This window comes from Phasianus colchicus, chromosome 4 (assembly GCF_987193195.1).
Source record: "Phasianus colchicus chromosome 4, bPhaCol1.hap1.1, whole genome shotgun sequence".
NCBI classification, from domain to species: Eukaryota; Metazoa; Chordata; class Aves; order Galliformes; family Phasianidae; genus Phasianus; species Phasianus colchicus.
This window is the reverse complement of record NC_143439.1, coordinates 17,489,019-17,507,984: the sequence shown is the minus strand read 5'-3', so window position 1 is coordinate 17,507,984 and position 18,966 is coordinate 17,489,019. Positions and strand designations below refer to the sequence as shown.

General features: G+C 33.2%; 1 protein-coding gene across 6 annotated transcripts in view; it reads right to left on the bottom strand.

Moving 5' to 3' along the window:
• The window catches only part of CCSER1 (coiled-coil serine rich protein 1), a 613,005-nt gene that overhangs the window by 215,127 nt on the left and 378,912 nt on the right, over positions 1-18,966 (bottom strand). For 5 of the 6 annotated variants that reach the window (XM_090138797.1, XM_090138800.1, XM_090138799.1 and 2 more), the window contains one exon: positions 12,613-12,690. In XM_090138797.1, coding sequence (XP_089994923.1) covers positions 12,613-12,690 — 78 coding nt within the window. Of the gene's footprint in view, positions 1-5,770; positions 7,276-12,612; positions 12,691-18,966 lie in introns of those variants that run through there. The other variant, XM_031607550.2, reaches the window with a different exon arrangement.

Below are 18,966 nucleotides of genomic sequence, written 5' to 3'. Positions count from 1 at the left end.
TTTAATATTCATGCAGAAATACTGATACTAATAATAGATTAACTGAAGTTATCAAGACTAAAGCAGAACACTAAACTAGTTACAAGCAAAGAATAAGGGGAAAGCAGCAACTGCTGTTTTAAATACAGACGAGAAACAAAGCTGAAATTAGTGTCCTTAGCAGAAGAAAAGCTGCCCAATATCATACAAGGTAACGCAAAACAGTACTGATAAGTAAGCCTAGTAGTGGAGTAAAAAAGTTTCTTAGATGACCTAAAAAATCTTTAGGGTTTTAAATTAAATTGCACATGTGCATGGTGATCTGAAAATAGTTGTTCCATAGTCAGTCCAAGGCGTATATTGACTCCATACTTTAAAAATGACTTGACATTTGCTGATTAAAAACTACAATGAATGGTTTAAGAAAGCTAAATTTATAGAATTTAGAGAAACAATACTCTTGACACATTTTAAAAGATACCTAAACTGACCTTACCATCCACAGAATTAAAAATAGCCTTATTTTCTTCTTACAAGGTTTGATCATAACAGCTAGCACTATTAACCATAGGAAAAGGAAAACTACTGCTTCCTACTCTTTTGGAATTATACCAGTATGGGGAGTTTGAACTTAATGTCTTTTTTCCTCTTCTCTTCCACCTAAAAACAAACAAACAAGAACTAATAAAACCAAGGTAAAAGTGCTACATTCTGGTTTGTGTTACTGTTGAAATTTTACAAGTATGCTTTAAAGGTGATAAAAATGATGTTTTATAGAAAAGAAAAAGTAGGAGCCAAATGAGACTGTAATGCAGAAGAGAATAAAAACAATACAGTAGGATAAAAGAAAATGAGCAAAGAAACAACAACAGGGGAAAATAATGAGCCAGAACAAAAATGTCACCACTAGAAGAATTTGCAAGAATTCTCAACAGCAATAGAAAATTACAGACGTGGCAACAAGAAACTTGAGAAAAAATGGAAAGAGCTGGGTTTAAGGAGTGGAATCAGCCAACTAGTTCCTTTCCTCCTTGTTTAAATGAGTACAAAAAGCTTTTTGATGGCCACTTAATCTGTTTATCACCATAACAAAGTTCAATAAAGACGGAATTATAATGATAGAGAACTACTGAAAAAGGCCCTGTAAAAACTCCTGAATACTAGATGGTTTTATCATTAGAGATAACATGAACAACATTAACAAAACTTCTATCAATAACAAAGAATTCAACTAAAAACACAGCAAAAAATATTTTTAAAGGATGTTTAAGTGACAAAATGTAAATGCTGAATCTCAAAGGGAGATTAAAAAAAAAAAACAAAACAGGTCTATTGGCAATTATCAGACTTCAGTTTGTGAAAAACCTCAAGTAAATGGGTGGTTTACCAGTAACATTACACTAAAATTTGTTTTCATTTTACACTTTCCCTAATAAGTAGTCAGTATTTGGAAAGAGCACTGAGCAATAAAGATGTTCAGAAGCTACCTCTATTTCTCTCCGTAGATATTTGACGTAGGAGAAAATATTAAAAAAAAAAACACAACAGAAAATAACGTTGATATATTCTGCTTGATTTATAGGTTTTGCTTTCCTCCTCGTTCTCATCAGATTTGTTCTCATTTTATATTTCACTATACTTGCCCATGATATTTTGTCAGTCAGTTCAGTCATACCTCAGAGTCCAACAATGAGGAGGACATTCTTAAAAATGTTGCCATTCAAGTTAGTGATGAGTTCACACCTGCTATCAGGAAATTGCAGTACTGATCTAAAAAGCAACTAAGTTGAAAACATATTCTGTTATCAGAAAAAGAAAAACTGAATGTATAGAATTTTCATTGAGTTTTCTGTAAGACATTATTACTCTTACTTTGCAAAGTAGTCATTCCCCACGGATTAAACTGTTCAGGTTCAACAGATATTTGTGAAATATGTGCCACAGAATTTGTGGCCCCAAGTTGGAAACTAAAATCTACCTGCTGTTCAGTTTGTATTTGGTTAATGTCAAGCTTACACATTCTTTAGTGTTACACAGATTTAACTGAGAATGCAATGAAGACGTATCACATGAAACTTGAAATATATATATATGATACACTACATGGTCAAAGCTTTTACAGAACAGATCTTTCAGAATATTAAATGCTTTATTGCGATTGGTTCTTCAGCAGCTGATCCAGACAGACTACACGTGAGATAATAGTCTCCTAGCAGACCACCACAGATAATGAAAAAGCAAAGTCAGATCCTCTGTTACAAATCCTAACTAAAAAACAGGAAAGCTCAAATGACTCTGACAGCACAGCCCTGACTTGAGTTCATGTAATGTTCTCAATAGTTGCAAAGAGTCCTAACAACATTACCTGTGCTTTCAGCTCATTTTTTACATAGTTTTGCAATTCAGAAAGCTTTTTGCATGGACATCACATCTTATTTTTTCCAGTTATTACAAATTTTTGAATTCATTTATATATAATATATTCCTTTAGCAAGACAATATCAGTATGCATGAAACAGTCTTCAGTAGACACTTAACTTTGCTTCTGTTTCTCTAGCAAAAACCTTCTGGATTCTGGGGATAGATTTAAAGGCCTTCAAATAATGTTGTGATAGCAGGAATATTACCAAATACTGGAGATGTTCTGAACTGTCCATTTTTGTTCATTTTCTAGAATTGTGTGTGGGTTTTCTTTTTTCAGGGTTTTTGGGTGCTCCTGAAGTACACAGAGTATTAAAAATTGACTCCACTGAAGCAAGAGAAGCTCTGCTTCCATATTGAAATGGTCCTTCTGCAAACCTACACTCTAACCAGAGAAACTTGTATTTTTTCATTTTATCTCTCAATTTGGCCACATATTAATCATTTCTCCTTGATCATTTAATAGACTGGAAGAATAAATACAGATGCACTCAGATGCACACATGTATTAAATGTACACTTTTAATGTACACTGGAAAGCTCATGTCTTTGATGTGTGAATTTATAATTGTTTTACATATTTTAGGTATGAAGATAGTACTGTCTCTGTGTGACCATCACTCCCCTTAGGCAGTCATGCTTTGCTCTTACTCACTTAAAACCACAATATTTTGTTAGTGAGGATGTTGGAATTTATCTCCAAACATAAGTACGTATGCATCATTACCCAATATAGATCTAATCCTCTCATTTAAGTATCCAATACAAAGCTATCATTTAATTTTTATAATGATGGTTAACATCAGCAGCACCACAAAATTTCTTTTGAGCATTTCTAAATGAATAAAAATTTCTTTTGTAATTAACCTGGTACTAAATATAAGGCTGTAACATCATACACATAATTGCTGCATAGCATTTTCAGCATCACTTGTATGCATGTGCAAAATGAATTTTTGTAAGTTTTTTATGCAGTGCATTTGCTGACAAGCAAAGAGAATTTTTTTTCCTTTTATTGCTACCATCCAGACTTTGTTTTCCATATATTGCCTTTGTGTGCATTACAAATGAAATGCCATACTGTTCCCCAAACCTCATTTATAACTCTTTCTCTTCACATTTCTTCTTGCCGTTTTATCATTAATGCTAATGTTCTGTTGATACTTAAGAAGTAGAACTTCCATTACTAGAAATGAATAAATGAATGAATCGCACTAGAAAACCACTGCATTGAGTTTAAGGCAATAGTACACAGTCTAGGTGCAGTTCTCACCACATTTCTATTGAGAAAGCAAAAGTAATAAGTCATTTATAGAAATGACTTATTATTTTTCCATTATTGGTATTCTATGATATGCTAACTTTATCCTTCTAAATTCCTTCAGTTTTAAAGTGAAAGCATACTGAAAAATGCAAACTGTTTTAAATGACTGAATCATATAAATACATACATACACACATCAAAGGATACCTTTTAACACTGGATAAATTTTAACTCCAGAATTCACTCACAGATGCCCTATTTAAGAAAATAGAATATCCAACCCTATCACTATGCATATTGTACCTATATCAAGAAACAGTCTCAGCCTCAATGACTGTTTCTTAAGAGACCTGTTGCCCACATTTTTTTTTTATAGACCTAAATGCCCATCAAGGTTACAGTAGCTTAACTTTATGCCAGCATTCACATTGTTCCTTATGTTTCCATACTGAAAGTGCTTCAGAAAATTCAGTGTTTTTGTTTAAAAACAAATCACTCAAATAAAAACAAAGAAACAAACAAACAAAAAAAACCACCACACACTGACAAATGAAAAAATATCCCTTTAGATCAAGAAGGACAATTTTTCTGCATTTATCCTGCCCCAAGTTTTTAGAGACTTATCTGTCTCCATAACTGTTTAAAACTCCTAAAATTACTTATTCCTTCTCATCCTCTTATCATCTACCATAGAACATTTTATCATGGTGTATCATTTTTGTGCCAGAGTTTTTTTTTTTTTTTTTTTTTTTTTTACATCTAGTAATTTGATTTCCACTTTTATCTGTCTTATACTATATCAAGCAACACCACATTCAGTCATTTGGATACCACTGAAAGAAAGTGCAAAAACCAAATTCAGATTATTTGATATTTTTAGTAAAGCATCAATTGGAAAAAATAACACATCTTAGGTAGAATAACATACTCCAGCACTTGTTAAACATCAATGCTCAGTATGAGAAAAAAGTGAAGGTAAAAGTAACAGGACACAGGCTTAAGGCAAGATGATTTGTTTTTCTCCAGTGTTCCTAGAGTTTCTTTCTAAAATAATTATTTTCCTTATTACTGTATATTCAGAAGAACCAATTTCTACTTTAATTAAGAACTTTTGCTTTAGTGTGAAGACATAAACCAATGTAAATGTCCTGTTAACAATTTCTTTGGTCCTTATAATAAGCGGTAAGTCTAAATACTGCTTCTGTACTGATAAATACTGTCAAGTAAGTGCAAAGAGAAAATCCACTCAGTAACAAAGGAAGATATGTTCTAAAGAGTTCTCCATTCAAAATAATTCACAGATGAAATATGTTTAGGAACTTCAGTAGACACGCTGATTGTGTCTGCCTGAAGTCTAAATATCACTTATCAATCATGATTTTTTTTTTTTTTCCAGACTACTAGAATCCTTTGTGAGCAAAAAAAACCCAACAACCCAGAGTAATTCCTTAGTGATTCATATTGTCAAAAGCAATGAAAAAGAAAAGAAACAAAGGAAAATGTATTGGAAATGATGCATAAAGTTAAAATCCAAATCCATGCTCATAAGTCACAGGACTGTTTTTAGTTTTTCACTGAAACAACAGCTGTAGCAACACTTCAGTAGGGTGGCAGCTTTAGAAATACACCAGAAGTTTCAGTATTTTATATACAGATTCAAGAAGACTTCGGAGGAACAAGTAAACTGATTGTTTAGGAAGCAAAACTAGTTTTTCTTCTCATCCGAACTCTTAAATTGTCTTATTTTTCTTCAACTTTTCTTCTTTGCATGACTTTCACAGTAAGTTTTTTCACAGCTCTCTTCATTTTCAAAATCTATGTCTTTAAGCAGCATACAGATCTGTGCCAACACATCAGAATGAAAAATGCTCTCCCTATCCTCTTCCAAATAACATTATCCTACACAGACTGAAAATATTAGCATAATAAAAATGGTGATGAAAAAAGAAAGCACGACAGACAGCATAAGCTAGGCAATTCTGTGCTGAAAGGCTTTAAAACGGATTCTCGAATGCGCAGAAAGAGAAGGAATAATGGTAGCAGATGAAGTTCAGTAAGGAATGTCAAGTTCAAAAAGGATAAAATGCACAGTCATTTAGTTTTTTTTTTTTTTTTAACAAATTATTTATTTGCTACTTCACTGTGTTTTCAATATACCTTTGACAAATACAAAGAGAACTATACAGTTTTATACACAAAGAAGTTCCTGGAAGCTTGATTGAAAGAATGAGAGAAAATGCTGAAGATGGTTGTTATAAACGAAAGAAGAAAAGAGGAAATAAGACTGGTAAATAGTAGCACCATGTTAAGTGGAACCATAATCAGCCACAACAATGCAACATCACCTGTGTAGGAAGTCCATTCACTTTCAGTTGTCACAAGACATTTTAGTTGAATGTTTTTAATCTCAGTTTGGATCCATTTCAGAATACCCTGTGAAATGTTATCTTTAAATTAGAGTAGTATGGTCTCTGCTTAAAATTGAAGCCATGGATTCCAAACAGTTGCTCAGGTTGAGTTAAGTCTTCCTACCATATACATATGTGACTTAATTAAAATGGCACATTAGCAAAAGTCCAAGTATCATCCCATGATTGCAGAATAATGTATTAGCAGGAAACTTGTAAGCCTGCTGCTGGCACAATCACTTTCTCATCTTACCTGGTAAAGGTTTAGTGTAGAGTATATCCCCAAGTGAATGAAGTCAATCAGAGGAAAAGGAACACTGAAGCAACAAAAAACGGTGGCAGGGTTTGTGGTGAACCCTACAATTTGCTTATTTCTTGCATTAATCAAGACATGATCCAGTGATATTTATATTTTTTGGCAGCTTAACACAGCACAGTCATGTTCATCAAACAATATCTACTTAGTTCACAAGCATCAGTGGTCTTAAAAAACATCGCTTGGAAGACAAAGTACATAAAAAGTAAAGGTATGATTCTAAGGCATTCAGAAATTACAGTGCACATTTTTAGGATCAGCTATCCCCTTTGTTAGGATAAAGCTGGGCAAATTTTGGCATTGTAAAAGATTATGAAATTCCCTACAGAAATATCTCCTGGATCTCACATAAAAATTACAAAAATTAATATTCATGAAATAGAGCACATGCCAAAAGGCATCGATAGTGTATTCACAAATGGTGTTAACTCATTATTATTGCAAGACATAAATTAAAAAGCTTCAAAACTAATAGTTTCTTTAGGCTTCCAGATCTTGAAGATGTATTTTCCAGTCTCAGAGACAATCATCACTGAAGTTTCTTACATGTTGTGAATCACCAATAGATGATTAAAGTGCATGCAATAAGAATAATTGAATTTTATTTCAGATAATAACTGCATGATAACTTACTAATCATTTACTTATATATGTTAATAATAAAGATAGTGCAGCCAAAAAAGTGATGTTTGCTGAAAACCAAATACAAAGCAGTAGATTCTGCCAGTAATTGTAACTTGTAACTCATTTATTATACATCAGTATTAAATTAAATCCATAAGTGCAGAGTGTCCAGATGTTGTTTTTTAATTTAATAATGATGGAACCAAAGAGAGGCTGATAGGTTTGTAAACTAAGCCTTCAGAACATGGAGAATTCCACAGGGCCTTTAAAAGAGAAAAAAAGAAAAAAATGGAATGAAATCTTAAAAGATACATGGTTTGATGGTAACACAAAGTTATGTGAAAAATGTTCATTTAAGCAGATATGCAGGCAGCATGTAATAAAGCTTCTTTCACACTGATCACCAATATAACGGTGGAATTAAGTGATCACAAAGAAAAATGGGAAATCTTCAGCTTGTGCATGACAGTTCTAGTTAGAAAAAATAATTTATTAGATGCCATCTTTGTACAGGAAAAGTCACCAGAATGAGACAGGTCATGCTAATAGAGGGAACCTACATGCGGAGTGCACACACACAACTTGAAAATTTTTTCACATTATGATAGTAGATCAAGCTGCATTGAAAAGCATTCATAAAACAGACCTGTACATGAAAAAAATATATGTTGTTTAAATTATACTGCTTTATAATACAGTAGTTATCCAAAGCTAATTTTTCAAGTTTGCTTATTGGTCTTTTCTTCAAGCTGAGTCTGTATTCATGATATATTTAAAATGATACTTGTGTGTATAGGTTATGGAAACATACTCAAAATCTATTAAAAAAACTATGGAGGAGAATTTCTATCAAGTTGAATCCAATTTACTAAATACTCAATTCATTTACTTTTCATAATGTCTTGAATTTTGAAATCAATTTTTCTCTGCTAATTTTACCTTTCATTTTGCCCACTCATTATTCCTAAAGGAACCAAAGGAACAAAAGATTTCAGTGCTGGTAAGATATTTCCAAATACATTTTTTGACTTACAGACAAGATACTACAGGTATTCAGTGGCAAGCATGAACAGAATCAGTAAACTATAATTCAATGAGACAAATATGTCATCTTAAATTTCAAAAAGGTAAAAAAAAGTATAATCTGTTAGTACTACATATAAAAGGGAATGTACGCTAAAATACGCTACTAATTTTAGGGACAAATGCTTACTTATTTAATATTTATAGATGTGATATACTGCCTGGTAGCACCTTTGCAGTAGACACAAGGCAACTGTGATGTGGTCAAAACATACAATTAAAAAACAATTTTGTTAAGTCACACTCATTAAAAAGCATTACACAGAAATTTAAGGAAACAGCAAAAGACAGACACAAAATGTCCTGAAAGAGAATCATATGCTTGAATGAAAAAGTAAACTCATGAAGTAATCTAAAGAGAAGGCAGCGATGGTCTAAAGCAGATAACGCTGTAAAAGCATTATCTTCAAAAATAAAATTAAAAAATGAGGATGAATAAATGATTATAACTACATCTCCACCTTTCCCCCCTTTCTTCCCTACGCTGAGAGATACAAATTCTGAATGAGTACTGACCAGAATTGCTGTCACACTACCACTTTATATTTTGCTGTACTTCAAATCAAGATAACAGCGTGACTGCAAATGTGAAGACAGAATAAGCTTATGACATGACAAAGAAATATAAAATAAGTAGTTAGATAGAGAAGTAAAAAGGTTAGAAAAACACTGCAACTATTAGAGATGTCTTACAGAAAGATTATATTTTATAAGATATGGACACTGTAGTATTAGACTGATTTTAGTCTACAAGGAAACTCTGCTGTTGTATAAAATCCACATTTTATTACAGTTACTTAAATTGAACTGTGTTTATACTGGCAGCTAGTAGCCAAGTTGCATTCAACAAATCAATACTGAAGATCATTCATACTAATTGAGCAGCACTACAGAATATGAAATAAAATGGTTTATGGAAGCCCATCTCATTTCTGCACTACAACTCCCAGTTTCAGTCCCAGAACCCAAATTACTTAAGTTCATGATTCGTAATACAGATATTTGAAGACAGTAATTTAGGTGGAAATTCCTTGACTTTCTGCAGCAAAAAAACAACTTTCTAAGAAACCTGGATTACTTTCTAACATCTTCTCTCATGACACATGGCAGTTGGCCTGATACTTAACTTTTGGAGTAGTCAAGTAGCAGAAGTGGTAATGTTAATCACTTCATGAAATTGGCACTTGTCATCTTTAAAGGCTTTTGGCTCCGTAATCAAAACTTTAAACTTTACTTTTTAACTCCATTATTAAGTTTCAGATTGCATTACATTGTTTCTGTATAGAAAACATTATGCATTAGGGTTTCTTGTTTAAATGACTCTTTATGTGTAACGTTATCTTTACTGTTTTAACAGGTATTGCAGAAGATTACATGAACTCAAATTCAGCTGATCACCTTGAAAGCCAGAATCTGACTCTAATTATGCCATATATCCACCAAGCTAAAATTCAGTATATTCATTTGCACTCTGGTAACCTCCCAGATACTTATCAAAAACATTCAGAAGGAAAACTCCCATGACTTTTTCAGAGTAGTTTGACAGACAGAAGAACACTACTTCCCTTTAAACACTGTAGTTCTTTATTCTCTACCCATTCCTTCCAAGAAGTAAACTAGTTTCTCTCTTTCTCTATGTTGGTTACTGTACACCCCAAGGATTCACTCTTCATTTAATTCAAAAAAGTACTTCCACTTTTAATGACAAAGATAGATAAATTCCAAGGTTAAAGACTCATCTCTCTTAACTACCGAACACACTGCTCAGAAGTCAAGCAAAATAATGCACTGCTTTCTTTTGCAGCTTAACAGTTTTCAATTGTCACCCTCTCTTCCCACTGTAGGACATTCTTTGTCCAAAAAAAAAAAAACCCACCAAAAATGACACTACAAACAATAGACACAGACAACAATCTCTCTTTTACTTTCTTGCTGTAGAAGCATACATATTTTTTCTCTACAAAATATTTGGCAACTATGTATATTATTGACATTAATTTAACATAACTGCATCATATGGAAGGGTCAAACAATTATAAATGTTGCAAATTAAGCAAGAAATGGAAAATGAAATAATTTATCAGGCATCATAAAACACAGGAAGGAAAGGTAGTAAAGTAAAGATACTTTTGTTGAAACATAAGACTACTCTCAGAAACAGATCACAGGAAAAAAATAAAGAATTAAGACAAACTGTTTATACAGGGAAACAAATTAATATGAAAAGAAAGCAAACTTCTCAGAAACACTAACTTAAGGACTGCAGAAAAACTACAGTCTGAAGTGTATTTTTTACTTAAAATATCAGTAAATAATTATAAGCAATTTACTGATAATACATTTACTCGCCTATTGCTAACTTTTGAAGAGCAAATTTTTCCTGGTTTTTTTTTTTTTTTTTTTTTTTGCTTTACAGTAGCAAGTCTGAAGTGAGGAGGGAATGAACTTAAGTTTCCTGCTTAATCATTCAGGTAGATACCTTAAATATTCAACATACGTCACTCTCAGAATGTGACCAATGGGGTGAATGTTGCATTTTGCATTCTCTTGCTTGCTTTGTGATGGACTACTTAATGGAATTTCACATTAGTGCAGCATACACATTTTCGCAGTTACATATACTTACAGAAATCCCAGATAAAATGATGTGCTGATATCACTCACCAGGGTTACAACGTTTTGCTATTGAAAAAAATCTCATATACAAGTAAAAAATATCAATTTAACTGCCATGGGGCTAAAATGGGAACACAGCTGAACTAGTTGTTACCTGTAATAGCCATCCGTTGAAGACAAGCTACATGAACTAATGAATGAATGCAAAATACTTTTAACGCTAACAGTAGGAAAAATGTTAACACTATTTATTTGCACGTTTCCCTTAATTCTTGCATGGCTTGAATTCCCTTCATGATTATCATATTAACAACAGCTCATTCCTTCAGATTAGTTCAACTTTCTCTGTAATCTACTCCTTGTAACACAATTTTTACAAGTAAAAGCATAGGTGGATGTGCTGTTTCATGCAAAAATATTTCAAATATCCTTTCGCTCTTGCATTAAAGTACTCTATGTAAGTAAACATATGATCTCAATCGTGATATAGTAGAGGCCTTTTACCAAGAAGTTTGAAAAAAGCAGTTAAAAGCATGGATAACAGCAGCAGAATAAAATATCACATACTTGGTTTGTGTCAGGAAGCATAACCATACGTACAAAACATAGCTGTTTAAAGTATCCTACAAAAAGTTTATTCTTGTTTTTCATGGAAAACTTAATAGCAAGCTCTAGGTAATCACTTACTTATTAAAGATAATTAGTCCCATCGGAAAGAAAAATAGCATTGTACCATTAAATAAGTGTAAGATTTTTGAATATTATAGGATTTCCACCATCAGTAAACACACCTCACAGTTTCAACATGCCCAAAAGCACTGTTACCATCTCACAAACACTACAGAGCATACAGGCTCATTTTCTGCAACAGATGCCCAAGAATTCAGTGGAGACAGGTAAACATCAACTAAAATACTGATACATTTGACCTACATAAAAAGTACTCAAAGGAAAACAAAAAGCCTGTGTTAAAAGAAATACAATTTTTTTTTTTTTTCCCAAAGTAACTTGTTAAAGATAAAAAAAAATAATACTCCTAGTTTGAATCAATTTTAAATACTTTTTTTTTTTTTTAAAGTAGACTTTAAGAACTTCTTTTATTAAAATGTAAAACATTTCTATTTCTGTCTTCACAAGACTATCTGAAATACTGGAAAACAAAAACTTGAATGCTCCAATAATGCTTTATGAATTGGAAGCTGCATGCAGAAACACAGACTGAGCTTGCAGAACAGTCTTTGCTAAGCCCAAATAATAGAAAAGCATCCTAAATATTAAATATCGTGGCATACTTAATCACAGATGATTTAAGAAAGCTCACATAAGGAAGCAAATCTATCACTTATGTTCAACCGATACGTCAATAGAAAGAGAACTATTATAAAATAAAAAAATAGACAAAAAAATGTTTTCTACTATGTTCGCCATGAGAGAAAAAAATCAAATCACTTTCTAGGAGAAATTTTGACTCATGCTCTTTAAGAGCTGTAACAATACTTAGCATAAGTGCACTTTTTCTATTATCTTCCAAAATGCAAATATTGTTCAGCATATGGTGATTATAAATGTAATAATGTCATTAATTTGTTAATAAACATGTAAATAACCATCAATACTGAAGAAAATTACAATCCACTAATACATTCACTTATGCTAATTATGAGCTGTTTGCAAAGCATAAAATTAATAGAATATTGGTATGCTAGCAGGTAGTTGAAATTATACTCTCATGTTGCATAAGCCATTTGTGAATCAATTAACAGCAAAGGATGAATGGTGTTCCAGTAAATTCCATTAAATCAATGCACAGACACAACAGTAGCAGAGGCAAACAGGCTGATAGAACTTTGAACACCCATAAAGATGATTAAAAAACAGTACTGTTCAATACAGCTACTTACATCATGGCCAAAAAGTTCTGTCTGTGTGGATTTATCTGCCTGGGAAGCAAGAGCCTTCTGCAAACACTGAGCTTTTTCCTGTAAAGCAAAATAACACAGCATAGGTGAGTCATCTTTTTGCTCAACTGGGCTTTGTAGCTATAAAAAACCAAATAAGTTCAAAACTCATGCACAGACAGCTGCTCAGAAATGGATTTTAATATGACACTATTCTCACTAAGGTTTATTTCCTTACTATTATTTCCTTATATCAACTTTCCTTTAAATAGACGGGAAAGCCCAACTATGTGTGAGAGTTGGGCCCACAAAGACAGTCTCTGCAGTGATGGGAAGGAACTTTTTCCACAGCAGATGCAAGCCTTGATGTAGAAAGAAGGAAACTCCATGAAACAAGGTTAGTACAACATCACTCTTGCTCAATATGAACTCATTAGCAAAGCCTAAACAGTTCTTGATCCCAATTTCTGCTTCTCACATCTCTCTCACTTTGCACCTCAGCTACTTCTGAAGTCTCATGAGGAAACCTCAGGACTGACTCACAAGAAGAGATCTGGCCACTTTGAGAAAACCGTACATCACAAAAAAGCATTTTAGGACTTAATTTAAAACACTTTGCTGATTAGAAATAATCCTCACCAAGTCCTTAGATATATTAAAGGTTTTTTTCTTCTGGAAAGTATTTTGATCTCTCAATTGTAAATACATTGGATAAGGCAGCAAAAGGAAAGCAGGAGGGTAAGGTTCCATGAAGGGAATCCTTTGGCGCACTGAATTATACTTTCTTATTTACCAAGTTAGTTTTATTTTTCAGCTATATACATAGAAAACTCTTAACTCATCTTAGATGGAAATTCCTCATAAAAAAATAAAACAAAAATGTGTTTCCATATTGCTGACAAGTATGTATTACAGCAAAACAAAATTTAAATAAAGTGAAATTTTTGGTTAATGAAATCTAAAGTTGAGCAAAACTCTGGTTTTACTGCAATAAATGTATAGAAACTTTAGAAATGTCAGCTATTATTTGGATTGCATTTTCTTTCATAATCGTCTATTCTGCATATTTCTGAAATCAAATGTTATTAATTTCAAGGAAAGATGAACACCTCTAAATGGAGTGAATTTTCACCAAAAGCTTTTAATAGCAGGACAGTGACACCAAAACAGCCCTGTCTCTGGCAACTCAGCTTTCAAAATAAGGAAAGAAAAGGCAAGCAAATTAGCAATTCACTGCTCCCAAATTTACTGATGTAAGATGCTTCCTAATTTCCAACAGAAAAAGCCCATCTTCTTGAGGTTTGAATTTGCTAGTCCATTGCCAACAGAATTTTTAGAAAACAGACACTGTTATATATGTGCTTTCTCATTTAGACAAGCAAGCTTTCCTGCTACAAAGCTCTGAAATTCATTTACCAACCCAGACATTGACAGAGACTATTCAAGAATATTCAAGTAACATGATCAGATTAATCCAGCACTAAACTATGCACATGACCAAATTTAACATTTTCATTCCGAGTGGAGCCACAAATGTACATTTTGAAAGAACTAGGAGAACATAAACACAAACAAAACTTTCAATAAGGTAACCCATTAATTGGGAAAGCTAGGGCAGTCAGAATAATCACATAAGCAGCTCACAGAATTTAACTGTGTATGCACATGTCCTGGTTTTATGTTTTTGTTTTTTTATTTTATTTTATTTTCAGTATTCCACATCAAAACATCATGTACTGGAATTAAAGTGTTAATGCTCCAATTCCAGGTACCTATCCCTATACATTACAGAAGTCATGGGATCTGACCCTTCGGGGGGGGCGGTCTCTTACTGCCTGGCAGTGGGTGCTGGAGGGTGCTTTCCTAGCCATTCTAAGCTTTTCAGGTTTGACTTGGTCTCAGGAACTCTCTCTCCTATCTTATCTGATTTATTAGTCTCAATTTCAAATAGATTGTATTATATTGTGTTACCTTGCATTCTGATATCATAGTTAGTAAAATAAGTTTACCTCCATAGATTGTTGCTGCTGTTTTTTTTTTTTTTTTTTTTTTTTTTTTTTTTTTTTTTTTTTTTTTTCCCCTCCCCTCCTTTCCTTCCTTCCCATTTTGCGGGGCCAGGAAGGGGGGGGCAGAGACTTACTGCCCCCTGTCACGGGCATAAATTGATCTAGTTAACTCCATGACAGCACACTAAGATCAATTCTTAACACAATACCCCAAGTTCTGACTCCACATTTTCTTCTTTACCAGAAGCAAAGTTAAAGACTTGAGCACTGACAATAAGCAATATCCTCTTTATTCTACAAAAAGATACACTTTCAATTGTTGTTCATGTGAATTATTTTTAAAACTATTGAAGATAAGAAGATAGCCCATGCCATTTATTTCTAGTGATGTGGCAAACACCTACAGATACTTTAAAATCATATTCCCATGTTTTAATGCAGAAAAGTTCTAGTTTGTAACAAAACAACATCCTACTGAAAGAGACTACGTATATTTAATAGCCATTCAACTTGATTTTAGTTGTTTCCCTAACTTACACTACATTTCTAGAATTCTTGTTGCCAGTATAAAGTAGCTGCTCCAATAAGCATGTCTTAGTTTATGAAATACTTGAATAGTAATACTGAAGGTATTAGACATAAGTATGCTGTAAGATGTTACTTGCAATATAAAAACACTTCTTAAAATGATGAGTTGGTTATTTAAGTATAATTTCATGCTATCTTGACTGTATCAATAGACAGACTTGATAATGAGCTAATTTGATATGTTTTGCTGGAAAAAATCCTTGCTACACTGCAGTATGAAACTACAGAATATAGCATAATAGATAAAAAAGCAAAACAAAACTTCAGTGTAACAATTTCTATAGAAGCAGATCTTCACACTGGAAATACACAGTAATCCTACTCTGTCTCAGCAAAATATTTATAGAGGCTTTATTTTGCTACATAATAAACAATTGTAAGTATTTTGCAATATTTGCTGGATATATACAGCACTGGCTTCTTTTGGCCACATATTTACTATTCATATCTAGACACAGCACAATATTTCAGACGCAGATCAGAAAGACAGTGTGTAGAGAGGTAATTCCCTATAAAGAACAAAAACTTCTTGCAGGAGAGAATTTTCATCTTTGCCCAAATACTTTTCAATATCACTGATGTGACATTCCGCCATGAATTCATTTTACTTTTGCAATTTGCACATGTGCTTAGTAGCAATTAATATGACATGGGCAAATCCCCCACACTTTTACTTTAGTCTTTGCTGTTTGAATGGACATCATCCTAAGAGCATTGCCACGAATGGAATGGCTTATGGTACTACCTGAAAGGAAGTCTGAAAAGGCAGGAAATACTTTTTCCTAAAACAACCAAAACAAACGGGAAAGACAGAAATCTGAGTGCCAGAAAAGTGCATATGGAACTAAAAGCCTGTCTTTTCCTGAATTAGAGCAAATCAACCAAATAGCAGATCATCTTCACAAGTCAGATAGCACGTGTTAGCATTTACTCATATCAAAAGAAATTTAATCATATCACAAAGAAATAATCTGTATAGAAATATTTCTGTACAGTAGCCTTAAGCTTCCATCATTATTGGTAGAGATGTTTAATTTTTTTTATTTTTTTATATATTTTTCACATTCCGAAGCTTCCCTCAGACTTTACAGCCATTTTGAAACATTATCCTCTTTCAGAAACTTCCAAGTGAAGCTGAATCAGTCACTTTTTCCATAACTGACCCTGCGCTCATACCACAACTACATACATTGCACCCTTTAACCTTTTTTCCAGTTATCAAAAAGCTTCTAAAAGTTGTTTCACAAGTCTGCATTGAGAGGTAGTCATTCTGAGGAAACCAAAGCAAAGCATAAGGTACTTCCTTTATGTCTCCATTTTTCTTATGTGATATTTTCTTATGTGGTTCTTGCTTTCTGTCCTTCCATTGCATGTATCCAGAAGAATATATCTCCATCTTCTCTACAGGAACTTAGGTAGAAGAGGACTGAAGACAGATCCCTTCTTATCTTTCTCTTAAGGATGAACAAAACATATCCCTTTGACTCTGTAATGTCATGTTCTCTAGCCCCCTGTGCTTCATAATGGTCCCATAAAAGGAAACTCTCTCAAGACTGAAAAGGGATCAAGTCATTCATTTTTGAGATTCTTTTAGATCAGGTAAACAAACTACTTCTAGATGAATTTTTCAAATAGAGCATTACCTTTTTTTTTTTTTTTTTTTTTTTACCCTTCCTACACATTGTTTTTCCCTCTTATAAAATAAATAGCTTTAAGAATACATTTGTATGGTGACAGAACTAACGGCAGAAAAAAGTTCTCACTCACTAGGTTAATCCTAATTAGTAAAAAAACAAACTAACACAAGAGCAGCTGTTGGCACTTCTGAAGTTACATAGCAGGTTCATAACAACACTGCCAGCAACATTCATCACAAAAATCAGTCTCACAACCACGTGCTTATATACTTTTTCTTTATTATATTTGCAGTAAGCTACTGAGAGGTGCTGTAAAAGGAAAATAATTGGCATGAGCAGATCACTATTGTGTAAAAATATTATATATAAAATAAAAAACCCTGAAAGATGACAAAAGGATATAAACAAAGACAAAACAGCAGCATCGCTGAAGTCACAATAGAGTAATAAGCTGTTGACCAAACTGAGTTTCCTCCCAGAAAGACAAGAAATGAGGAAGACTACTGAGGTCAGAGTGATGGTAAAAAGTGAAATTTCTGTTAGAAACAGACAAGAAAAAGCGCTTTTTAAAAGATATATTCTTTAAGCATGTGCGATTTAAAAATTATCAGCAAATGCTTATTAAGAATTTTTGGACATATTACCTAGATGTGCTAATGCTATCAGAATTAAAAGAACACAGTATTAAACACATTAAAATTTGTGCTCCTCATCAGACTAGCACAACTTATGCCATCTGCCCACTCCACAAGACAACAATGAAGGCCGGTCTCCTGGTAGATATCACCCATCCCATGAAACAAGCATTCCACCTTTCAGCTACCCACACCCTTTCCCTGCCATGGCATTTTATCAACCAATTACCTTACTTCTTACTATGCTATCCATGACGCTTGTCATATTAAGCTGGAAATCTCTGGCTGATAAATTTTTTCTGTTTCACAACAACAGGACAGAACACTTAAGATAAAATAGCACATCAGAAGGAAAGAGGCTTCAGAAAATCTACCTACGTATGCTTGGGAATCATTACTTGCTTTTCAAAAACACTTCTCCCTCTACCTCCACCAAACATACTTCTCAAACCCAAAACTTTATGACTGGTCAAGCAAGCCAGCAAGAAATGTCAATTATGACTGCATAGATCTGATCTCAAATGAGAAGCTACCTATCTTCCAACTCCCCATTTCTGCAAGTGCTCACATGCCATCAACAGTCATGTAATACAAAGCAGTTACTGGGGCCATCAGACTTACATGGTTAAGGGAAGTTGCTTCATAACACAAATTCATTCTTGAACTGACAAGTTCCCCACCTATGCTGCTCTTGCAGGGGTCCAAATGAACAGCTGGGACATCAAGCTTTGTACTCTGAGGAAGTCTCATAAATTAGAAGGATCAATGACTAACATAAATGCATCAGTGGCCATATCTCCCATCTCTACTCATTTGATGGGGAATTATTATGAAGTCGTCAAGAACCTCCTTTAAAATGACACAAATGGGGCAACAGGACATGAAAATGCCTTGGAAGAAACTGACAAGTTATTTTAAAATTTGGACATACCAAAATTATCTTGGCTACTAAAAAAGCTACTTTTTTATTATTGCAGTTTCCACTTGATTTTTTTCTTTTCCAGTTGTTTGCTATATACAGTGAATTAGCATAAAGCACCACAAGAAGCTCCTCATTGGTGATGTTTTCTTGCCATCGTTTCACAACAGAAAATTATCTGTACCCAACTGCACTTAAGATCTTACATGACCACAAAAACTATCCAGGTTTATTTTTGTGCCATGCTCTCAACAAATCTGTTTGAAATTACAAATATATTGGCTAAACAGACAAAGATTGTTTCCCTCAACTGTGAAAAAATATTGATGATTAAAATTATTCAGCTTAAACGGATACTGAAACAAAATCTTTTTTCTACCAATATTAGTTTGGCAGCCAAATTCTCATCCTTGAAACAGAAATGGGATTTCAGTTAGGATGTTGAAAAGAATTTCGGACTTCATAGTATGCTGCAAAACTGCTACTTCACAAAAAAATAGAGAGAGTTATTTTATATGGAGAGATATTATTATACATATGTTATGTATATATGAATATACATAACAGAACAG